The sequence below is a fragment of the Erythrolamprus reginae genome, chromosome 3 (assembly GCF_031021105.1).
Source record: "Erythrolamprus reginae isolate rEryReg1 chromosome 3, rEryReg1.hap1, whole genome shotgun sequence".
Lineage (NCBI taxonomy): Eukaryota > Metazoa > Chordata > Lepidosauria > Squamata > Dipsadidae > Erythrolamprus > Erythrolamprus reginae.
The window spans coordinates 223,579,639-223,605,672 of NC_091952.1; the positions used below are offsets into that span (position 1 = coordinate 223,579,639).

Genomic DNA, 26,034 nt, shown 5'->3' on the forward strand with positions numbered 1-26,034 from the left:
TGCTGGGATTCCCCTGCTGGGATCCTCCTGCAGCATCGCAAAAACACAAAAGTCCAGAGGTGGGGTTTCCCATGGAGGAGAGCCTCAGGGGAATCCCAGCAGTGCAAAAATGGGTGCTTCGCTGGCAACGGAAGTCCAGAGGTGGGGCATCCCAGTGGCGGCGGTGGGTTTGTAAGGTGAAAATAGTTTGTAAGAAGAGGCAAAAAAATCTTAAACCCCGGGTTTGTATCTTGAAAAGTTTGTATGATGAGGCGTTTGTAAGATGAGGTATCACTGTATTCAAATGCATATTTTTAGACAACAACCAATTCCTTGTCTTTCACTAAGCAGCAGAACTGTATTTTTCAAAGTGTTAAGAAATTACAAATTAAAGGATCACAGTTTTGCTTTCATACCTGTAAGTGATATATTTGTGTTGCCACTTCTGCCCTGTTAATGCATATCGCTTTCGACGAATGTTAAATCTAGAGTTGCCTCTCATCTGGTCAGGAACTCCACAACGAGGCTTCTTCATCCAGCTTTAAATGAACAAAAGAAAAACAAATCAGTACCATGTGATGACAATAAGTGCTTATTATTATTGGCACCTGTTGATGCATCTGGTCATATCACAGATGTGATGCAACTATCGTATCTCTTCTTCAAAATGGTAAAACATTGCTTTTTACATTTCCACATAGAAATAGTTTCTCAATCCTTACAACTTTAAATGTGTTTGCACCATAAGAAAGGCTGCGTGCCAAAGAATTGAGACTTTGGAACTATTGTGCTGAAAAGACTCCTGTGAGTGCCTTGGACTGCAAGGCAATCAAACTGATCAGTCCTACAGGAGATCAACCCTGATTAGTCTTTAGAGGACCAGATCCTGAAGATGAAACTCAAATACTTTGGCCACCAAATGAAAAGGGAGAACTCACTGGAGAAGAACTTAATGCTGGGAAAGATTGAGGGCAAAAGGCAAAGGGACGACAGAGAATGAAGTGGTTGGATGGAGTCACTGAAACAGTTGGCGTGAGCTTTAATGGACTACAGAGGATGGTAGAGAATAGGAAGGCCTAGAGCAGCAGTTCTCAACCTGTGGGTCGCGACCCCAGCGGGGGTCGAATGACCAAAACACAGGGGTTGCCTAATGCTGCGAAGAAGGAAGCTTAGGTTCTAGTCTTGCAACTTTTTGCTGAGGGCGCGAAGAGCAAAAAGTTGCAAGACCAGAAGCTGAGCTATCTTCTTTGCGCCTTCCAAGTTTTACGGCAGCTACAGCACCCTGCCCAGCTGGAGCTTTCCTGGAGGCGGTGGTAGGTGAGCTTTGGGGCTCGGCGGGGGGGGCGCTGGCAGCAGCGGCAGTGGGCAGTAGCCACGGGGCAGCGGCAGGCTGCACATGCACAAACAACCCCCGTGCAGCCTTTTCAAAGGCCACACACAACAGAGCTGGGCATTGTAGTTGGGGGCAGGGAGCGATGAAAGTGTGGAGGCTGGCGGAGATTTTTGTTGCTTTAAATGTTGTGCGTGCATGCGCGTATGCTCCCCATTCCCCTGCCAGCTGCCAGCGCTGGCCCGATGACCGTCTGGGGGGGAGCGCCTGATGACTGTCTGGGGGAAGCGTGGATCCATGCCCCGTGAGCTACCGGCACCGACCCAATGACCATCTGGGGGGGTAGCGCGGATCCACGACCCGCAAGCTGCTGGTGTCAGCCCGATGACCATCTGGGGGAGCACGGATCCACACCCTGCAAGCTACCAGTGCCGGCCCGATGACTATCTGGGGAGAGCGAGAGAGAGAGAAATAGAGAGAGAGAAAGAAAGAAAGAAAGAAAGGGGAGAGATAGAGGGAGAAAGAGAAAGAAGGGGGAGAAAGAGAAAGAGAGAGAGAGAAAACAAGGGGAGAAAAAGAAAGGGGGGGAGAGAGAGAGAAAGCTAGAGCGAGACAGAGCAACAGAGAGCGAGAGAGAAAGAGAGAGGGAGAGAGAAATAGAAGAGAGAGAGAGGGAGAAAGAGAGAGAGAGAAAGAAAGGGGAGAGAGCAAGAGAGAGAAAGCAAGCAAGAGAGAGAAAGAGAAAGAGTATGTGAGAGAGAAAGCAAGCAAGAGAGAGAAAGTGTGTGACAGAAAGAAAGCAAGAGAGAAAGAGAGAGAGAGAGAGAGAGAAAGCAAGAGAGAGAGAAAGTGTGTGTGAGAGAGAGAAAGCAAGAGAGAGAAAGTGTTTGTGAGAGAAAGAAAGCAAGAGACGAAGAGAGAGAGAAAGAGAGTGAGAGAGAAAGAGAAAGAAAGCAAGAGAAAGAGAGAGAAAGAAAAAAATAAAAAGAGAAAAAGAAAGCAAGAGAGAGAGAAAGAGAAAGCAAGTAAGAGAGATAGAGCAAGAGAGAGAACAAGAGAGAGACAGTGAGAAAGGGGGAGAGAGAAAGAGAAAGAAAGCAAGAAAGAGAGAGAGAGAAAGCAGAAGAAAGAGAGAGAGAGCAAGAGAGAGAGAGAGAAAAGGAGAGGAAGGGGGAGAGAGGGAGAGATGAGAGTAAAAAGGGGAGAAAAAAGAGAAATGAGAAAATGATTGAGGCAGAGAATGAGAGGAAAGAGAGAGAGAGAAAAAGAGAGAGAAGTGACTCTTGATTTAAACTTAAATCATATGATAAAAAAGACCCAAAGAATAAGAGAGAGAAAAACGCCAGCCCTCACCTCTTTTTGGAAATGGTTCAAGAGTTTTTGTGATTAAGCACTCTATTTAAATTATGTTGGATTTGCAAATAGATAATGCAAATCAGGTACAGTATTTACATTTTGAATCATAATTGTAGCAAAATTACAGTTTTGAAGTAGCCACCAAAATTATTTTTTGGATTGGGGTCACCGCAACATGGAGAACTGTATTGCGGGGTCACGGCATTAGAAAGGTTGAGAACCCCTGGCCTAGAGGGCTTGCTAAGAGTCGGACACGACTTTGCAACTAGATAGGTACAGCTGTTTTGTTTGATGTTTATTTAATTATTTGCTGGCACTGTTTTAACCTAAGAGGACCTGCATTGCCACTTGCCCATACTGATTTTGTACAATTAACTAGAAATCTTATAGCAAAGTGAATTTGTTGAACTAGTTTGTGAAAGAAAGAACTGGTTCCCTGAATAAAGTTCCATTAGAGTTTCCTTCAGTCTCAAAACTAATCGTTTGTGGGAACAGGAACAGGATACAGTAACAGCCTGAATGAAGCCTCTGGTAATTGAAATTGCTCATTGAAACAAAGGAAACTGCCGTTTTTTCTTATTCATTCCCTTCATCAATCTAACTCAATACTATTTTTTACCTGTTTCCAGACAGGAATCTACATCTGCAAACCATGCCTAGAGATAGCAAGACAATGGACCTGGGTTTTTATTTTATTTTTTTTAGTTATTTTTTTTGTCCAATACACAATGAGGGTTTTAGTGGGTATATATCTATATACATACAGTAAAATACATGATGAAGGTTATAGAGGAGATACTCATAGTAAAATATATCTAAGAAATAATAGAAAAGAAGGTATAGTAATAGAACATATCAATGAAAGAATAGAAGAAGAGATATAGGAATAGAAGAAAGGTATAGGAGATATAGGAGAACAATAGGACAGGGGACGGAAGGCACTCTAGTGCACTTGTACTCGCCCCTTACTGACCTCTTAGGAATCTGGATAGGTCAACCGTAGATAATCTAAGGGTAAAGTGTTGGGGGTTTGGGGATGACACTGTGGAGTCCGGTAATGAGTTCCACGCTTCGACAACTCGGTTACTGAAGTCATATTTTTTTTCAAGTTTGGAGAGGTTAATATTAAGTTTAAATCTGTTGTGTGCTCTTGTGTTGTTGTGGTTGAAGCCGAAGTAGTCGCCGACAGGCAGGACGTTGCAGCATATGATCTTGTGGGCAATACTTAGATCTTGTTTAAAGCGTCTTAGTTCTAAACTTTCTAGGTCCTGGATTGAAAGTCTAGTCTCATAGGGTATTCTATTTCGAGTGGAGGAGTGAAGGGCTCTTCTGGTGAAGTATCTTTGGACATTTTCAAGGGTGTTAATGTCTGAGATGCGATATGGGTTCCAAACAGATGAGCTGTATTCGACGATGGGTCTGCATGCAAACCATTTGTTCTGTCTCTAAGCTATCACTCTTCAGTACCTCCCAGTATGAGATTATAATTCCGATTGTAAGTATGAATTAAACCTATACTATTGTTCCATGAAATGCCTCTGCCTGGCATTCCAGTCTGCTGTTTTACCTTGGTGCATCTCTACAACTGCTTTTAGGCATCTTGCCATATTTCTTTCATTCTCTCCCTCCTACCCATTCTTATAAATGCTAGCATGGAGCGCACATCATATTAATAGGGTTCTGAATACTTGCTCCCTGTATTATTATCCAGGAGCCCTTGATATGATATGTATTGGCAACATCTGGAAAACAGAGACTGAGAAATTCAATATATATTTGATTCGGCACAATTAAATCTGGATGGATGGCACATGATTTGAAACTCACAGATTCTGGGAGCATATTCAAATACAGTGATCCCCCGGTGATCCCCCGAGTTTCGCGATCTCGATCTTTGCGAAACGCTATATCGCGATTTTTCCACCCGATGACGTCAGTCCCTTCCTTTCTCATCTTTCTTTCTCTCTCTCTTTCTCTATCTTGCTTCTTCCTCTCTCACACTCTCTTCCTCCCTCTCTCATCTCTTTCTTTCCTTCTCTCTCTTTCTCTATCTCTCCCCCTCTTGCTCTCGAGCGGCGGGCGGCACCCAGGGAAGGTTCCTTCGGCCGCCTACCAGCTGATCTGCTCGGCAGCACAGTAGCAGCGAGGAGCCGAAGATGGGGTTTCCCCTTTGCGTGGGCAACGGGGAAACCCCATCTTCGGCTCCTCGCTGCTACTGCGCTGCCGAGCAGATCAGCTGGTGGGCGGCCGAAGGAACCTTCCCTGGGTCTTCAACTCCCAGAGCGAAGGACAAGCGGCGGCCGGACAAGCAGCGGACAAGCGGCGGGCGGACAAGAAAAGCGGCGGGCGGACAAGTGGAAAAGCGGCGGACAAGCGGAAAAGCAGCGGGCAGGCAGGTGGCTCCTCAGCTGCTGGGTCTTCCCAGGTGTGGAAGTAAAAACACCATCTGCGCATGCGCGGCCATGGAAAAAGGGGCGCGCATGCGCAGATGGTGTTTTTACTTCCGCACCACTACATCCCGAAAAATCGATTATCGCGAGGGGTCTTGGAACGGAACCCTCGCGATAATCGGGGGATCACTGTATAGACCATTTTATTAATATCACTTGTGTACTATTATTTTTCTTCAACAGTTTGAAATTTCAGTTTAACCTAATAAGTACTGTTCATTATTGCAAGGCAATCATTACTATTATGATGTCCTGCTTTTCAATCCATCATTTCATTGCATTATAAACATCATTATCACCATATTCCAATAATTGTAACTGGTAACAACTATTTCCCAGTGTTGTATTAAAATCTGTGTCAGTGAAATTTAAATGGATGGGTTGCTCATATTTTGCTATTTTTATGAAGCTGTTCTCAACTTCCAGTGCTGGAAACACTACAATACAAAATAAAAATAAATGAGATTTTATGTCTAACTTCAGTTTCCGGTCACATTTCAAAGTGTTGGTTATGACCTTTAAAGCCTTGCGTGGCATTGGACCAGATTACCTCCGGAACCGCCTGCTACCACATGAATCCCAGCGACTGATAAAGTCCCACAGAGTTGGTCTTCTCCGGGTCCTGTCGACCAAACAATGTCGTTTGGTGGGCCCCAGGGGAAGAGCCTTCTCTGTGGCAGCCCCAGACCTCTGGAATCAACTCCCTCCGGAGATTAGAACTGCCCCCACACTCCTTGTCTTTCATAAATTACTCAAGACCCACCTATACCGCCAGGCATGGGGGAGTTGAGACACCTTCCCCCCAGGCTTTTTTTAAATATTTATGTTTGGGTATTTATATGTTGTTTGCTTTTTAAAATATGATAGGGTTTTATGTGCTTTTTAATATTAGATTTGTTTTCGCTGGAATATTGTTTTTATTATTGTTGTGAGTCACCCCAAGTCTTCGGAGAGGGGCGGCATACAAATCTAATAAATTGAATTGAATTGAATTGGGCAAAATTCATGCAGAATTAAATTGATATCTTGTGATTGAAATGTGGCAAAGATTGTACTGGACTGATTGTAGTTTGTTTGGTATCCCCTGTTTTTCCAGTTGTTGCCCCTCAACACGTTATGCGTATTTCTTCTGAAGATCAAAAATATTTTATTTATTTGTATCTTTTCCACTTTATATTAACTGTACTTAAACCAAAATAAACCAAAAGTATAACGGCAAGACCCTCTCTCTTTTTTTTTTTTAAAAAAAGGGCCCCATATGGGAAAACTCATGATAATCTCTTGCCACAATGCAGCTCTATGTATATGAGAAATGTTTGAAGGATCACATTATAGTAAAATGACTGTCAAGACACATATATGACATAAATCATAATCTTATGAAAAGAAAGTAAAGTTTTCTGAGATGGACATGTTGTGGTTTAATGTGAAGGATCTACTGCAGAGAAGTCAAACTAAGTACTATGTTAGCATGTGGACAGTTTCTGACCTAACTGAATAAATTACCAAGACAGAATAGACAAAACAGTTTTAAAAATCTGATTTTGGTACAGAAATATTTGATGTTGTAATTTATTGCTAAATATGGCAGAAAAATATGGTCCAAGCCAAAGAAGTGATTTAGAAGAAGCTCCATATATTATTTTAAATGGGACACAAATATCTATATTTTATATAATTCCTAGGAAATTATAGTGATTTCTAGGGATATCACAATAGCTAGACTTATATACATTTTATTTTAAAGTGTGTATACTATGGCTTTAAACTTAACATGCAACGGGTTCAAGACACCAAGGCTCCCAACCTTTAAGCTTTGCTCCTCTCTAAAATCAACTCTGTACTCTGTCCAGCACAGACCCAGGAGAAGTGATTTGTTGTCAAATAAAAATGTCCCAAATCAATCCAATCATTTCCAAGTATTTGAGTTCACTTAAAGAGGCTTCATAGGACTGTAGCCCCCATGCCATGAAATAGTCACTAAATATAATCAGTTGTGAACAGAAATCCTAACTATCATTTATTCTTTTCCAACAAAAGCTTTTAGCTCAATGCGAGTAAAATAGATAAAAAAATCTTTTGGACTCACCACAAAAGAAACTGTAGGCTTACTGAGATAAGAGCAGGCTTCCAATTTAAAATGATGCTCCTTCTCCATCCCCCAGCTCCCCCCCACACACATATTTATACTGTATATTTAAGGAAACAGAACTTTTCTTCCACAAACAATATGGTAGTTTGCACATTTCACAGTGTAATAGCAATATCCAGCTTCAATCAAAATCAGGAATAGGGGTTTGTGTTTTAATTGTTAGTGTTCAAAGCAGGGAACTTCACTGAGTAGCTTTAATAAGTATTTAAATGCCACCTGGAACTGCTTTTGTAATACTTTTTAGAGATTCAGTAATATCTTCACATGTGGGATATCCCAGACAGCTGAAAAACATCCAAAAAATTGTATCTGTCCTCAAATTTTAATGGAAAAGAACTCCTAAGGAAACACGTGTTCTGAACCAAAGTGAAATTTTAATAAATGGCAAAATAAGTACTGTAAATAAGGCAGGAGCCCCCCCCCCCCCTTTCCAATCCAGAAGATGGCAAGAGCCATTTATAGGAGAAGGGAGGGAGGAAGAGAGAGAGATGTAGATGATGGAGATGTAGATAACTCAAATGGTGGACACACAGTTTAACCCACAAAATACAGAAAATGTAGGGTGTAAGTTACCTGGCTCTCAAAACGTTATGTGTAAGGTAGCTACCTACTTTGAGAATAAAGGTTCACTCATGAAATATGGCTACATTATCATTAAGACAAATCTGATTAAACTAAACTAAACTAAACATATAAAAACGGACAACTTTCTTTTAATTCCTTGTGACTTATTTAGGAATTGGAGATGCACACACACGTTTGGAAAATAAACAGATGAACGGGATCAGAAAATGGACTGCTACAATGGAGTTGTGTCAATTTAAAGCTTTAAAACTACTGAATAGAAGATGGATCTTGGATAGATGGGTGGGGCAACATTAACAATTGATTTCTGTTGATTTTCTTTCTGTGGCTGCACATGGACAACTGGAGCCGTTAAAGAGAACATGGCCTTGTAGTGCTTAGTCAATTGTATTACTTTTGATGATTTGAAACACATTATTGGATGGCCATCTTCCCAATGTAATCAGCAGATCTGACAAAATCTGGCAGTAATCTTTCTGGCAGCTAAAGCTCTGAACAAGAATAAATTAATCATCTGATTCAACTGATTATTTAAACCTGCAAATTTATATGTCTAAATTCAAGCTAATACAATTTGAATATTTTGAACATATCAATATACACACAATGATCTGTTTTTAGGCAACAGATGAAATATATATCCCATCTTGAATTTTGACATAACTGAAAAAAATTACATCTTAAGTGATAACAGATTTTTTTTGTTCTTTTTCTGCAGTTTCTGTTAAAAAAAAAATCTTTTTCATTTACTGGATAAATGTGATTCTATTCTACAGCTACTTGTGTATGCAAATTATCTTTAAATTGCAATTTATCTTTAAAAACATAAAAAGTGCTTGATTTTCTAGGCACTGATATTTCAAAGTGAACAAATGTCAGAATAGCCATGCAATTTCCATGCATTTAAACCACAGATACATAACATCAAGAAGAAGCAGTTAAACACACTGTAGTTACCAAATAGAAAAGATGGATGCTCTCACCTTAAGGTGATATCACTACATCAAACGAAAGAGGCAAGGGATTTAAAAGAAGAGAAAACTATTATCCTATGTAAGAAGTATTCTAAGCACCAATATTAAACAATACTTTAACAATATTACTACAACATCCATTCCAAAGTGTTGGGGGAGTTATTTACTTACTTACTTATTCACTTACTTAAAATTTTGCATCTTACTAATATAGCAATTTTGTATAGCAATATAACATTGAACAAGAGTTTAGTCAGGAAAATCAAAGTGTTTAGTGTTTAAACAAAAAAAAATAAGCAGGAAGTAATTTTAATTCAGAAGTGAATGACATTTTTATTTTATTTATCTCAAAAAATATATGATCATCTATCTTATACATAATTGATGCATCACAACATTCCATGAAAACTATTTCCATTATCAATCTATCACACTTCCCACTACAGCACCACAATATTCCAGGGACATTTTTTGGGTCACATGCAGCCTAACCCAGGGCTTGTATGGAGAGTCAAGTCTACACAGCTTTCCATAAGGCTAAGTGAGAACTTCAAATTCTCTGGGAAAAGAGGCCAATATGGAGAGGATATAGAAGCAAATTCCTATACTTGAATGGAAATTGCAACGTATGTAATTATCAATATAAGCCTCACACATAAAAAGGTTACTAGAAAATATACTTTAGCATTGATATGATTTGTTGCATCTGTTCTCAATTGCCCAGACTTTCAATCCCAGGTTTTGAAATGTGAAGGATGCATCAACAATCTTATTATGTAATTGCAGTCTCCCATCATAGCTTCCACTTTTTAATTAGATGCAAATTTAATAAAATACATATAGCGTATCATAAATTTACATATCAATTATTTGTTGTATAAAACATGACAGATTCAGATAGTCAAGTCTACAATCCAAAATGGCTGTATTTATGCTATATTGAAACTGAATAAACCACAATCTATCTTTGTGTAACATGTGAATTCAAATTAGTGTGAAATATCTTTATTAGTAGTACAGTGATCCCTCGATTTTCGCAATCTCGTTCTTCACGAAACGCTATATCGCGATTTTTCCCACCCGATGATGTTACTCTCTTCCTTCCTTCCTTTCTCATCTTTCTTTCTCTCTCTCTTTCTCTATCTTGCTTCTTCCTCTCTCACACTCTCTTCCTCCCTCTATCATCTCTTTCTTTCCTTTTCTCTCTTTCTCTATCTCTCCCCCTCTTGCTGGCGGGTGGCAGGCGGCGGGCGGGCGGCGGGCGGCGGGCGGGCGAGCGGGGGCATCAGCGAGGAAGACCCAGGGAAGGTTCCTTCGGCCGCCCAGCAGCTGATCTGCTCGGCAGCGCAGCACGGAGCCAAATCGGGGTTTCCCCTTTGCGTGGGCGGCGGGGAAACCCCGATTCGGCTCCTCGCTGCGCTGCCGAGCAGATCAGCTGCTGGGCAGCCGCAGCAGCAGTGAGCAGACGAAGATCGGGGTTTCCCCGCCGCCCACGCAAAGGGGAAACCCCGATTCGGCTCCTCGCTGCGCTGCCGAGCAGATCAGCTGCTGGGCGGCCGAAGGAACCTTCCCTGGGTCTTCCTCGCCGCCCACGCAAACTCCACCATCTGCGCATGCGTGGCCATGAAAAAAGGGCGCGCATGCGCAGATGGTGTTTTTACTTCCGCAACCCTACATCGCGAAAAATCGATTATCGCGAGGGGTCTTGGAACGGAACCCTCACGATAATCGAGGGATCACTGTAGTAGTATTGCTTCATATCAGTGTTACATAGAAACATATAAGATTGATGGCAGAAAAAGACCTCATGGTCCATCTAGTTTGCCCTTATATTATTTCTTGTATTTTATCTTAGGATGGATATACAGTATGTTTATCCCAGGCATGTTTAAATTCAGTTGCTGTGGATTTACCAATCACCTCTGCTGGAAGTTTGTTCCAAGCATCTACTACTCTTTCAGTAAAATAATATTTTCTCCCTTTGCTTCTGATCTTTCCCCCAACTAACCTCAGATTGTGCCCCCTTGTTCTTGTGTTCACTTTCCTATTAAAAACACATCTCTCCTGAATCTTATTTAACCCTTTAACATGTTTAAATGTTTCGATCATGTCCCCTCTTTCCCTTCTGTCCTCAACTGATGAACATTCTGATGACTGCTTGGACAAGTCCCTGAAGTTTTATTGGCAAGACTTTTTTTAGATGTGGTTTATTATTGCCTTCTTCCTAGGGCTGAGACAAAGCAACTGGCCGAAGGTGACCCAATTGGCTTTATGCCTAGAAGTCACAGTCTTCCAGTTTCTAGCTTTGCCTTAAACATCAAACTAGCCATCAAATTTTATTATGTACGCCATATACTTTAAGCAATTAACATGGCTGTTCCATAGTAAATAAAGTTGCTGACCATTTCCAAAGTCTTGCAGCATAAAGAATTAATGTCTTCTAAAAGAAAGCCCTTGTATACCATCCTATCATTCTCACCTAATCAGCTATGAGACACTTTTACATTCATGTTCAGTGAGATGGTATCCATTCAAGAATGACAAGGTTCTATGACATTGTCTGCATGAATAAGGTCATCGGGCTAATTAGAAATATCCCAAATGCTATATAGAAGGCAGTCGCTACATCAATAAGAAAACCTAAACAGCGGGCAGCCTGCCTTATTTCTGGAACTCAATTTGATTCCATTACGACCAAAGAATTTGGACTTGGTGGTCCAAATGGAAAAGCAGTGAATCAGATTGAGGAATGCTAGCATAAACCTTACCAATGCTTGGGAATATTCTCCATAGTCTTTGGTCAATTTTTAAAGTCAAAGGCCCTTATTCCTAAAATCCTGCTGATTTTATCCCAAGTCTTGAGAATCATTGTTATCAAGAATCGTAATGTAATATGTATTGGTAGAGTGAATATCCAAGGACTATATATTTTTTCTTTTTTTCTCTCTATTCATTTTTCTTTCACAGTCAGATCCTAAAATTATATTTTAATATCTGCCTTAATTCTACTAGTTATATGAAAGTTGCTAAAAGAAGAGGTCATTGCTGACCTCTTGGAATTGACTTCCCAACCTGAATAAGCAACAGTAAGTTTTATACTACTGGGGTAATTGATTTCATTGTATTTATTTATTTTTATCATGGGAAGTTTTATTATAGATGATATGAAGTATCTCTTCTATTTTTGATATGATACAAATTCATCACAAAAATAAACAGTATTTCAGAAGAATAAAGCATAAGAATTTTCTGATTGTAAAAGGCAAAATGGAAGCTTTCCATGGAATCAAGAATCCTAAAAAAATATCAAAAATGATTTTTTTTATTTTTTGAAAAGGCAACTGGACTATTTTTTTTTTTTTTTGAGAATGAAAACATTTTACTTCCTATCCTGGAAGCTTCATCAGTTGTATGGGATATAAATGATGAAGTTTCCAGAATAAGAAGCAAAATGTGTTCTACCTCAAAAAATCAGTCCAGTTGCCTTTTTAAAAAATAAAAACCACCTTTGATACGACAATAACCTGGATAATTGAGAATCTTCACAGACAATGAAAATAAATAGGATCTTCAGTATTGTATTCCACTCTCTAGACACAGAAGATAAGACATTTTTTATTCTCTTTTTCTAATTGATGAACATCTCTTTCTGTTATGTCTGTGTAACAACAGATTAAAATTGAATATTTTAACTCTTTCCAAAACACTTTTTCTTACACAGGCTGCTAATATTGTTGCATCCAATTTAGGGATATTGTTGGTTTTCTTTTTACAAGAAAATTGTGATTTACATATTTCTTTCTCTCTCTCTCTCTCTCTCTCTCACACACACACACACACACAGACGCACACACAATTCTATACAAAATCCATTAAGCAGGGAAAACTATTATTCTGAAGTACTAGGAACAACTAAAACAAGTAAGACCATAACAATTAGGATTAGATTAGCAGTGGAAAGTGTCAGGCTACCCAAATAGGATTTCTTTTATATTTTCCTGGTTTTTCCAATCCATTCTACTTTCCAATTTCTAAATTTTATTGGTAATTGTGGTAAAGTACATAATAGCATTATTGATTCCTTTTATATGAAATAAGAACCATATATTAGGTTTCGTTTTAGAGGAACGTCCTTCAAATTGATTATACATATTTGACTCTGCTGATCCATGCCAAGTTTCTATATATTCACATCACAAGTCTGACAGGCAATACAAATACTTAGATATTGAGCATATTAAGAAATTAAGCTCCTTAGACGATATTCCAACACTATTTTCAAAAATCACATATTTTCCCCCAAAGCATTTCAGATTATATAGTTCATGAAAAAGTGTATTAACATTAAAGTGATATTTCCTATAATTACTAGCTTTAGCTAACTTGACAACTAGGGCATAGAACTAGGGCGAACCCCTTTGGCATTGCGTTCCAAAGGTGCAGGCATGTCAGCGCTGTTGTGCTTGTGCATGCCAGCACCCACAATGCAACGTGTGCCTCCATTTGTGCATGTGCACATGACCCTCTCACACACTCCCCCTATGCGCACTCCCATATTGTGCATGTGTACAGGCAACCCCTTACTGACCATGTGTGCAACTCCGCTCCCATGCATGTGACCCCCACTTCTTCCAAGAGGACTGATGCACCTCTTACAGATGGACAAACAGGTACTGGCCCATTCCCTAGTGAGACAAAGCAGCAGCCATTGACAAGCTGGCAGAAGCTCTCTTTGGTGTATCACCTTGAAAGCGCTATTTGTCAGCTGGGGAAGCTCCAAATGCACGGCCTTACTTGGCTCCTCCCTGCTGGGACCCAGCATTCCCTGGCTGGCAGCAGATCTCTTTGTCCCCCCACCTAAGCAGTTGGAGAAGCTCCAAGTATGTGGCCATGTCTAGGATCCTCCCTGTTGGGATCCACCGTTCCTTCCAGCAACAGCTTCTCCGCTGGTAACCATCATTTCTCAGCCAGTGGCTGCCGAGATGGGGAGGGACAGAGCGTGCTGACGATGGCTGGGGAACAGTAGTTCACAGTGGGGGGGATCCCAGGGAAGGTTGAGCATTCAGAGCTTCTGCAACTGCCAGCGGGAGGGCAGAGAGCTACACCAGCAGCTGGGGAATAATAATAATAATAATAATAATAATAATAATAATAATAATAATAATAATTATTATTATTATTATTATTATTATTATTATTTATTAGATTTGTATGCTGCCCCTCTCTGAGGACTCGGAGCAGCTCACAACAAAATACAATGTTACAAATCCAATATATTAAAAACACATTAAAAAACCATTATTAAAACCATACAACTCAGTCATACCATACATAAATTTACCATAGCCTAGGGGTTACTCAGTTACCCCATGCCTGGCGACATAGGTGGGTTTTGAGTAGCTTACAAAAGGCAAGGAGGTTGGGGGCGGTCCTAATCTCCGGGGGGAGTTGATCCAAGAGGACTGGGTCCACCACAGAGAAGGCTCTTCCCCTCGGACCCGCCAGATGACACTGTTTAGTCAATGGGTCCTGGAGAAGGTCGATTGGAATTCATGTGTCAGAAGATGGTCCAAAGGTGGCTCCCAGCAGGGTGGGTCCCAAAAAAGGGACCATTGGAGCTGCTGTGGTTGCCAAGGTGCGGGGGGCCAGAGAGCTCTGCTAGTGGCTGGGTAATGGTGGGTCCCAGTGGGGAAGATTCCAGGCAAGATCGTGAGTTCAGAGTTTCTGTGATTGCAGAGGTGGGAGGGGGCAGAGAACTTGGCTGGCGGCTTGGGAATGGCACCTCCCAGCAAGGAGGAGCTCAGGACATGGGATTATTTGCACAGGTAGACATCCACCACCACCCTGAACTCACTGGCTGCTCATCCACCAGTGCCTCGGACTGCCTAGGGCCATACAAGAAGCCTGCATGGGCAGGGAGGGAAGGAAGCCCACCTTACATTGCTCTGCTCCTTTAGGAAGTGACCACCAGGATCTCCTCTCCATGTCTTTTTGAATGCACATCTGTTATTGGTCTTCATGCTAGCATGAGCGCCAGAAACCAGACCAGCTGGCCAATGCACATGTGCACTCTGGAAACAGGAAGATCATTTTCCTGTAGCATGTGTGCACAATGGACAGCTGTTCTTGGTTTCTGGTGTACCCGTGCATATGAAAACCAGCTGACTGGCACACCAGAACCCAGAAGGGCAAAGGGCAATGACTCCACGTGCCCAGAGAAATGGCTCTGCGTGCCACTTTTGGAATGCGTCCCATAGGTTCGCCATCACAGGCATAGAACTTCAATCCTTTTGGTTAAACCAGACATTTCTAGAACTATATCAATACTCTTCTTCAATGTATTTGAAGCATAGCTCAAAGTTAAATTAGAGCAGCTTCCATAATATCAGTGCAAAGTTGCTTGACTCATTTGGCTCTTTCAACTTCTAGGTTGTTATATAGTGCAGTCAACTCCAGCTTCCAATGTCTTCAGCATAAATTTTGTTATAATGTTGTGGCCCACCAGCCGCCAGAAGAGCTGATGGCAGACTCAAACAATGAGGAGATTGGAGAGGAACTTGGGCCAGCCCAGGAGTCTGGGGAAGGCTCTGATGGATGCTCTGCATCAGAAGCAGAGATAGAGCCAGGGCTGTCAGACATTTCCCAGCTGCCTTCAGAATTGGAGACAGCTGGGGTCTGTTCCAGAGGTGCATATGAACAGAGCTATCAGAAAAGAAGAACAACTAAGGAACAGGAACTGACTCAGGAAGAAAGGCACATATGGATGCTAAATGGCCCTTCCCTGGCTGAGAAATAAATAGAAGCAAAAGGGGAGTACCGGTTGCAGGAGAGAACGGTCCATATTTCTTTCAGAATATTTGCTTATCAAGGAATTAATTTACAGTTTTGTGACTGGAAGCTCTTGGTCTGGCAATTATCCAAGGACTGATAATGTCCGTTACACAGAAGGATTATTGCCTGGACTTTTCTCCTTGTGAATGCCATGAATTCACAGTATCTAAAATAAAGAGAGGGCGGGGTTCAGGATAAGAAGTCTGGTTTTGGTTCTGTTAAAGCTAGATCAGAACATATAGTAGTCTAGTAACCAGAACGCAAATGAGTAATTGAAATAGTTTTTTGATAAGGTAGCAGCTGGCATTGATACCCTACTTCAACCATCAGGAATTTCAAGCATAGCTCAAAGTTAAGATAGACTAGTAAATCATAATATTTTCACAGACAAAGCCCACACTTCAAGACAAGCTGAAAATGTATTCATAGATCTACTAGCTTTTTTGTCCATGAAACTTCCAGAATTAAATTAAATTATATTGCATTTATCTCTAGCCATTCACAAACTGTATCTAGACACCTGCTTATATCAGGTACATAAGTTCAAGTTCAATATTAGACATAGAAATGTACTGGGCACTAGGCACGGGTGACATTCAGCAGGTTCTAATAGGTTCTGGAAAATGGGAAGCGGACACTTTGAGCAGTTTGGAGAACTGGAAAATACTGCATCTGGCTGGCCCAAGAGTGGGGTGGGGATGGAGATTTTGCAATATCCTTCCCCCAGGAGTTGAGAGGCAATGTGGATTTTTCATTATCCATCCTCTAAAGTGGTGTGGGAATTGACATTTTGTAGTATCCTTTCCCTGCCATGCCCACCAAGCCACCTACACAGAAAAGGAAAAAAATTGAATTTCACCTCTGGCATTAGGACTTCCTGCTCAGATTTATTGATTTTCTTTTGTAGGGATAAAATAGAGAGAGGTCCTTGTATGGCCTATTTTGAGCTCATAAGGGAAGGAAGGATATGAATAAGTCTGGGGAAAATATCCGTAAATATCCCATGTATGCAAAGTATTTGGATTTTATTTTTCCAGATAGGAGAACTTCTCCATTCCCTTTATGTACACTTCACTCAAGTGAATGTGAAAATCCTATCTATGCCATTTGGCATAAATTCTGGAGTAGATAGTTTACATTTTACACAAGTAGTCAAGTAGAACTGCTTGGCAATATCATTTGTGTTTATATCCTAATTGTTGTGGTTAGCTCTGGCCCAGCTCCTGCCCCAAGGACTATGGATGTAGGGGAGACATTCACATGCCGCAGGCCTGTTTTGCTCCCGGTGGAATCTGCTGATGAAGGCTCCTCTGACCAAGAAGACATGAGTGACAGGGAGGAGGAGAGTGTGGCAGACAGCTCAGAAGGAGATCAATTATCTAGCTCCTCCTTGGATTCGGAACAAGAGTTAATGATACAGCCACGCATGCGGAGAGCGATGCATAGGCAGCAACAACTGAGAGATTATTATCAAAGAAAATGAGGCCACCTGTGGTTGGGTGGGGCTGTGGTAATTAGTGAGGCTGCTATAAATAGCAGCCTGTGGGTTTGGCCATTGTAGAGGATTATCTGATCGTTGTGTTTCGTGACTGCTTTACTGACTTTGACCTTTTGTGTGCTGATTTTTCCCCACTTTGCAACTAAACCAGGGCAAAGTGTGTTTCACTTTGTGAAAGAAGGACTGTGAATTGCCTCACAGCTACAAGCTAAGTATCACTGAACTGATAAGGGACTTGTGCAAATTACCAGTTTGTTTGGAGACGAGTGCTCTTTGCTATACAAAAAGAGGGCTTAGTTTATTTGAATTTTCGGTATAAAGAACATTGTTTTGAATTTTCAAATGTGTGTGTGTGTCTGAAATTTGTATCTGTGAATTTTCGGGAGGATTCGACCAGAGAGCTTGGCAGAACACCTAATAGTAATACCTGATTGACATTCTTTAATTTCTATTTATATACTGACACAATCATATTTTAAACATTCAAGTATATAATGAAATAGGAGGTCAATTTCTATGTAGAAACACGTATACTGATATCACATTATTTAAGAAATAAGTACTTCATATTCCATTGCAATTACAAACTAATGGGAGGAGCAGAATATTATCCGGAATATTTAATACTTTCTCCTACTTTGTGGAACTCTGTGTAGGGCCTTCTTTTTTTGTTTTGTTTTGTTGGCATTCAAGCCATTTTTTAAAAAAAGGAAGTACTGTACCATCAAGTTGACGTAAACATATATTTCCTGAAGATTTATGGTATAGAAATTAAAAAATAATGGGGAAATTCCTGGATTCCTCTACTTTGGTGACCTCCCGTCAGCATCACCTTCATTGATGGGAATCTAGAAACTGAAAATAATTTACTTTACTTTTTCTAAAAGAAAATATTCTTCTAAATTTCCAACTTCAGATATGGAACAAAAATCAAATTAATCCATTTGGTCATACATTATTGCACTATGAGAAACAGGTCTTTATGGAAAGAAATTAGATTGGGATTCTAGACTTTAGATAATCCATACACAAGCATTACCTGCCTTTAAAATCAAAAATCCTTCAAATAGGACTAGTGCAGGGATGTTAAACTCATGGTGTCTCAGCAGCATCACATGATGCATCGGAACTTTTTTCCCATTCGCTAAATCAAGCATGGATGTGGCCAGCATATGACGCTTTTGCCCTGTGGGTTGGCCTACTTACTAGTGCTTAGTAGACACTAGACCAGGGCTGAGTTTGAAAGCCCTGGTATAGTGTCTACTAAGGTATTTCATTATTTAATAACTAAAATAGCTAAGCTAATGCAAATAAATATTTGACAAAAGAAGGCAATTTTGAGTGTTAGATGCTTTTAAATATTAAATTAGTGGCATCTGGGAGAAGCTATCTTTTTCACCAACAGAAAATTAGCTACAATAAGACAACAAAGGAAGTTATAAATGTGCTGAGAAAGATAGCATTGATCTTTGAGTTAAAGTACTATAATCAAACCGTGTGAGAAAATTGAGAAATATTATTCTGATGAAAATAAAGTGTGGTCTATATCTCTGTTAAGTGATTGTCAAAATAGATCTTAAGCACAAATATCGTTTCCTGGTTTTATTTTATCGTTTAGTGTTCACCATTTCAGCCTTATAAAAATTTTCTAAAAATTAATTCAGAAAGTAAGTTCCAACAATCATTCACATAAAACAAAACAAATAAATGTGTTGGATGTGATAGTATGCATGTGATTGTTCGATTTTAAATGATTAGTTTTAAGAGAATTTTAAATTAACTGTTCTATTAATTGGCTTAGAAATGTTTTATATATTGTATTTTTTATTGAAATGTTGTAAGCAGTCCAGAGTCCATGGAAAGGGGCGGTATATAAGTCAAACAAACAAACAAACAAATAAACAAACAAAAAACAAATAAATAGCAGCTGAAATTATCTGATGATCTGGTGCTACAATTTGTCCTTGAATGAATTAAAATTAGATTGAAAAAACAGTGTATGTTTCATTTTCTCCTATAAGATGCAATATGCAAAATTAACCACCGTTTTGATACTTGACATCAAGGTTGAACAAAGCATTCAAAAGTCATTCTTTGCAAAGAATACTAGCAAAAGTTAATACAGCTGCTTACAAGAGTGCACCCAGCTGCTTGAACATTTGTTTATTATATTTTGAAACTGCTTTACTACAAAAAGATTTTGGACAACTTATAATTTTTAAAAAAAATACATAATATGAAAGGAAAAACATGAATCCTCAGAGATACATGAATAACATCCCATAAAATCACTAAAAGTTACACACATCAGACTTGGGCCTAGAAACAAAGACAAAGATAGTAATACCACTGGGACCACCGACAAATGAATTGTGCATGTTCTCACTACAGCCAGAAGCAACACTTAAGGCTGCCTTATAAGCTTTCCAAAGAATCCAGATATTTTAACTTTTCAAGAAGGCTGCATCATTCATCCTAAGGTGCTTTACAAGCATTCTTTCCAAATACAGTAATACCTCATGATACGAACTTAATTGGTGCAAGGAGGAGGTTCGTAAGACGAAAGGTTCGTAAGACGAAACATTGTTTCCCATAGGAAACAATGTAAAGTCTATTAATCCGTGCAACAACAAAAAAAAACCCCCCAAAAAACCGCTGCCGCCCGGCTGTCACCTTTTAAAACAGCCGGGGAGGTGGGGGGGCAGCAGCTGCCACAGCCGCCGGCTTCCCCGCCGCTCGCCCGCCCAGGATGCTGACCTGCTGCCTCGCGGGGAAGCCGGGCAAGAGCGATCTTCTGCCCGCCATGGGCGAGCGGCGGGGAGTCGCCCATGGCCGGCAGAAGATCGCTCTTGCCCGGCTTCACCGCGAGGCATCAGGTCAGCAAGAGCGATCTTCTGCCGGCCATTGGCGACTCCCCGCCGCTCGCCCATGGCCGGCAGAAGATCGCTCTTGCCCGGCTTCCCCGCGAGGTTTCCCCCCCCCCCGCCGCCGCCCGCTGGCTGCGAGCGCTCTGCCAGGCGGCCAAGAAGCATTCAGGGCGAAGTCACTTCGCCCTGAATGCTTCTTGGCCGCCTGGCAGAGCGCTCGCAGCCTGCTCAGCCTTGCCTCGGCCTTTGTGCGCGGCTTGTCCCGACAGGCCCCCACCCCAGCACTTTGAATCCCGCCGCTTCTGATGAAGACGGGCGGCGCGGAAGCCACGGGCTGTGGCAGCTCGCCCCGCCCACCGCCCGTATCCAGCAGAAGCGGCAGGATTCAAAGTGCTGGGATGGGGGTGTCCCGACAGTCCCCATCCCAGCACTTTGAATCCAGCAGCTTCTGATGAAGACGGGCGGCGCGGAAGCCAGGGGCTGTGGCAGCTCGCCCCGCCCACCGCCCGTATCCAGCAGAAGCGGCAGGATTCAAAGTGCTGGGATGGGGGTTTCCCGACAGTCCCCATCCCAGCACTTTGAATCCAGCAGCTTCTGATGAAGACGGGCGGCGCGGAAGCCAGGGGCTGTGGCAGCTCGCCCCGCCCACCGCCCGTATCCAGCAGAAGCGGCACGATTCAAAGTGCTGGGATGGGGGTGTCCCGACAGTCCCCATCCCAGCACTTTGAATCCAGCAGCTTCTGATGAAGACGGGCGGCGCGGAAGCCAGGGGCTGTGGCAGCTCGCCCCGCCCACCGCCCGTCTTCATCAGAAGCTGCTGGATTCAAAGTGCTGGGATGGGGACTGTCGTGACACCCCCATCCCAGCACTTTGAATCCCGCCGGCCAAGAGCACTCGGGCAGAAGCTTCCCCCTCATCGCCTGTGTCTGGCAGAAGCTTCTGCCCGAGTCCTCTTGGCTGGCGGGATTCAAAGTGCTGGGGTAGGAGGTGTCCCGACAGCCCCCCCCCCACCCCAGTGCTTCGCCTCCCGCTGGGCAAGAGCGCTCGGGTGGCAGCCCCCGCTCCCCCGGCACAAAGCTAACCCCGCCCCCTGGGCAGCCAGAAGGCTCCTTTGGGAAGGCGGCCGCAGGGGTAGGAGGTGGAGAGGCAGGATAACTTTGCGCCGCTTCGGAGCCCGTTTCTTTCCTGCTGCCACTATCTCCTTGAAGGTTTTCCCAACGATGCGCTGCGCTGGGCTCCGAAGTGGTGCAAAGTTCTCCCTGCCTCCTCTGCGGTTGGGAGGCTCCTTGGGGAAGGTGGCTAGGCTTAGCAGATCAAGCCGCGCCTCCTGGATCAAGCCGCACCTCCCGGGCCTTCCGTCACTGAGCCTCGCCGGCCCGGAAAATCGCAACCCGTGTTGCCTGCGGCGTCGAGGGAAACCGAGCCAGGAGCCGCGGTGATGCTGCTCTCGGCTTGGCCTCCCTCGCCGCCGCAGGCAACACGGGCTGTGATTTTCCGGGCCGGCCAGGCTCAGCGGATCAAGCCGCGCCTCCTGTCACTGAGCCTCGCCAGCCCGGAAAATCGCAGCCCGTGTTGCCTGCGGCTGCGAGGGAAATCGAGCCAGGAGCCGCGGTGATGCTGCTCTCGGCTTGGCCTCCCTCCCCGCCGCAGGCAACACGGGCTGCGATTTTCCGGGCCGCTCAGCGGATCAAGCCGCGCCTCCCGTCACAGCCTTGCCGGCCCGGAAAATCGCAGCCCGTGTTGCCTGCGGCTGCGAGGGAAACCAAGCCAGGAGCCGCGGTGATGCTGCTCTCGGCTTGGCCTCCCTCCCCGCCGCAGGCAACACGGGCTGCGATTTTCCGGGCCACTCAGCGGATCAAGCCGCGCCTCCCGTCACAGCCTCGCCGGCCCGGAAAATCGCAGCCCGTGTTGCCTGCGGCTGCGAGGGAAACCAAGCCAGGAGCCGCGGTGATGCTGCTCTCGGCTTGGCCTCCCTCGCCGCCGCAGGCAAAACGGGCTGCGATTTTCCAGGCCGGCCAGGCTCAGTGACGGAAGGCCCGGGAGGCGTGGCTTGATCCACTGAGTGGATCAAGCCGCGCCTCCCATCACTGAGCCTCGCCGCCCCGGAAAATCGCAGCCCGTGTTGCCTGCGGCATCGAGGGAAACCGAGCCAGGAGCTGCGGTGATGCTGCTCTCGGCTTGGCCTCCCTCCCCGCCGCAGGCAACATGGGCTGCGATTTTCCGGGCTGCTCAGCAGATCAAGCCGCGCCTTCCGGATCAAGCCGCGCCTCCTGTCACAGCCTCGCCGGCCTGGAAAATCGCAGCCCGTGTTGCCTGCGGCTGCGAGGGAAACCGAGCCAGGAGCCGCAGTGATGCTGCTCTCGGCTTGGCCTCCCCGCCGCAGGCAACACGGGCTGCGATTTTCCGGGCCGCTCAGCGGATCAAGCCGCGCCTCCCGTCACAGCCTCGCCGGCCCGGAAAATCGGAGCCCGTGTTGCCTGCGGCTGCGAGGGAAACCGAGCCAGGAGCCGCTGTGATGCTGCTCTCGGCTTGGCCTCCCTCCCCGCCGCAGGCAACACGGGCTGTGATTTTCCGGGCCGCTCAGCGGATCAAGCCGCGCCTCCTGTCACAGCCTCGCCGGCCCGGAAAATCGCAGCCCGTGTTGCCTGCGGCTGCGAGGGAAATCGAGCCAGGAGCCGCAGTGATGCTGCTCTCGGCTTGGCCTCCCTCCCCGCCACAGGCAACACGGGCTGCGATTTTCCGGGCCGCTCAGCGGATCAAGCCGCGCCTCCCGTCACAGCCTTGCCGGCCCGGAAAATCGCAGCCCGTGTTGCCTGCGGCTGCGAGGGAAACCAAGCCAGGAGCCGCGGTGATGCTGCTCTCGGCTTGGCCTCCCTCCCCGCCGCAGGCAACACGGGCTGCGATTTTCCGGGCCGCTCAGCGGATCAAGCCGCGCCTCCCTGATCAAGCCGCGCCTCCTGTCACAGCCTCGCCGGCCCGGAAAATCACAGCCCGTGTTGCCTGCGGCTGCGGGGAAAACCGAGCCAGGAGCCGCGGTGATGCTGCTCTCGGTTTGGCCTCACTCGCCGCCGCAGGCAACACGAGCTGCAATTTTCCGGGCCGCTGAGTGGATCAAGCCGCGCCTCCCATCACTGAGCCTCGCCGGCTCAGTGACGGAAAGCCCAGGAGGCACGGCTTGATCCACTGAGCCTGGCCGGCCCGAAAGTTCGCAACGCACGTTGCCTGCGGCGGCGAGGGAAGCCAAGCAGTCGGACGCACCCTCGCCGCCGCGCCCAGCCGCTGCCCACCCCGTCCTAGCCTGAGCCGGGCCCGTTCGGTCACGCCTCGCCCGCCGCCCGCCCGATCCTGCGCCTCCTGCTTCCCCCCCCAAGCCAAAAATACAAAGGCGGTCTGCTCCATGCTGCTCCGCCCTGCCTGTCATGCGGCAGCAGACCGTCTTTGTGTTTTTCACTGAGGGGGGAGCAGGAGGACCTTCCTGACTCCCTTCCCCAGCGCCGGACCTCCTGCCTTCCCTCCCAGCCAAAAACCCAAAGCGGCCTCCTGAACGTTTTCCGTCTTACCAACCTGCTGCCGCCGCCGCCGAGAAGCCCCGCAGCCCGGCTGTCACCTTTTAAAACAGCCGGGTGGCTTCCCAGCAGCCTCCCGAACGCCAAACCCGAACTTCCGGGTTCAGCTTCGGGAGGCTGCTGGGAAGCCCCCCGGCTGTTTTAAAAGGTGACAGCCGGGCTGCGGGGCTTCCCAGCAGCCTCCGGAATGCCGAACCCGGAAGTTCGGGTTTGGCGTTCGTAAGACGAAAAACGTTCGTAAGAAGAGGCCAAAATTTTCTGAACCCCGGGTTCGTATCACGGGTTGTTCGTAAGACGAGGGGTTCGTATCTTGAGGTACCACTGTACTTTGCACAATCCTATTACATACCTAGCCCTAAAGGTGTCTTAAAAATGATCCCACCAAATCCAATGCATCTGGCTTCCAAATGTGGCATTATTCCAGTATCCATTGTTCAGATATTTATACTCTAATGAATTCAGTCTATTATTTGTATTTATTTATGTTTTGCTCAACACGCTTTTAAATAACAGAGGAAACAGCAACATGTCTACACTTCTAAAAACATGTAACAAAATTCTGACAATTGGGAGACTAAAAAAGTAAAGAAACAAATCAGAGAAATAAATAAAAAGAAATCAATCCTGAGATAGGATCAGGAATGGGAGACATTTGCCTCATTATTATTATTATTAAATAATAATAAATAGTTTATTGTCATTGTATGTATATACACAGTATACCCATGCAACGAAATTCGTAAATTAAACTTGTATGCCACCTGATTCTTAATGACTCTGAACCGCTCACCACAATAAAAACAAAGAAAAAGAAGAACAAAGATTTTTTTAAAGATAAAGCAACAGATTGAATGGAATGAAGCAAAAGTCTGGGTTAAAGAGTAGACTGCTTGGGACTGGTTTATTCATGTATTTATACATTTATTTATTTACTTATGTGCCGCCCAATCCCATGGGACTCAGGGTGGCTTACAACAATAAAGCAATATAAAAATTAAAGTCAAATATTAAACAATAAAATCCCATTAATGTTGTGGTTGGCTCTTCTGGTCACTGATTTTGACTCAGAGGAGCCGGGTCCGTCGGATCAAAAAAGACGTGTATCGGCGTCAAGTGTTTTGGTGGGTATTGAAATGGATGTCCATGTGCCACCTCTATGTTGGTTGAGGCAGGCAGGATTCCCTTGAGTACTATTTGTTAGGGGTCAGGGGAAAGGGAGGGTCTTGCCTTCTCTTTCTGCTCAAGATCCCCATTGACAATTGGTGGGCCACTGTGTGACACAGAATGCTGGACTCGATGGGCTTTGGCCTGATTCAGCATGGCTCTTCTTATGTTCTTATGACCTGTTTCGCTTACAGAGGAGTCCAACAGTGATGGGGAAGGAGAGGTGGACGTGGAAGATGCCGGAGAGGCAGAGGTTCCTACAGAGCCTGTAGAATCTCCAGTCAGAGCCTCATCTGAGTCAGATGGGGAAGAGGTGATGGATGATCCCATCCTCAATGTCAGGGTGCGCAGAATGATGGGACGCCAGGAGCAGGTGCACAGTCACAGACGGAGATTCTAACGCACAGCTGTCAGCAATCAAGGAAGCTTCAGCAGGCTTAAAAAGGGAAGGGCTTGAAAAAGGCGGTATGGGAAATGATTGTTCGGAATTGAGGGAAACAGAGACATTGAAGCGTCCTGGTTTAGCATTTACTTTCAAACACTTTGGAACTCTGAAACTCAGCCAAGTGAGTAATTGGCAGAAGCAAGCTTGTGAGACTTTTGTTGCTGGCTTGAGGCGTTAACCCTGATCTTTGGGTTGTAAACCAACATTATTTTGCAGTTGCTGTGGCTTTAAGCCAATTTTGTACAGAAATAGAACTATGCCTTTTGCAAGCCTCTGTGTGTGTGTGTGTGTGTTTGTGCACTGCTTTGTTGTGTGGCCAGCTAGCCAGGCAGAACAATTATTAATATTAATACAGTATTAATAACAATAAAAACCCTAGACTTAACAATGCAATCATACACTTATACATACCAATCGAACCATGATTCAGCTGGGACTAAAATGTTTGAATGTCATGTTTCATTTCTCTCTCTCTCTCTCTCTCTCTCTCTCTCTCTGTGTGTGTGCGTGTGCGCACTTGATTGGCCCTTACAACCATTGACCTAATGTGGAAACCCTCGGTGTCAAGGGAGGAGCTTGCAAACCTGTTTTAGGTTTCCTTATTTTTCTTATAGAGAAATGAGGCTGGGGAATTATATATAGTCCTCATGTACAGAATTGAATAGATTTTGCACTGTTTCAACAAAAAACTACATGTCTATAGAGATTCTCAGCAATCCAGGTCATGGTTGTACCAAAGGTGCTTTTTCAAGAGGCAACTGGACTTTCTGGTTTTTCTCTGAAGACATTTCATTTCTCATCCAACAATCTTCTTCAGCACTGACTGGATAGTGGGGA

At 44.3% G+C, this 26,034-nt stretch overlaps 1 protein-coding gene across 2 annotated transcripts in view; it reads right to left on the bottom strand.

The window, feature by feature from the left end:
* The window catches only part of MMP16 (matrix metallopeptidase 16), a 182,202-nt gene that overhangs the window by 93,256 nt on the left and 62,912 nt on the right, over nt 1–26,034 (bottom strand). The window contains exons 1-2 of one of the 2 annotated variants that reach the window (XM_070748013.1): nt 7,205–7,287; nt 396–518 (exon numbers count right to left, since the gene is read on the bottom strand). In XM_070748013.1, coding sequence (XP_070604114.1) covers nt 396–514 — 119 coding nt within the window. In that variant the 5' untranslated portion in view covers nt 515–518; nt 7,205–7,287. Of the gene's footprint in view, nt 1–395; nt 519–7,204; nt 7,288–26,034 lie in introns of those variants that run through there. The other variant, XM_070748012.1, reaches the window with a different exon arrangement.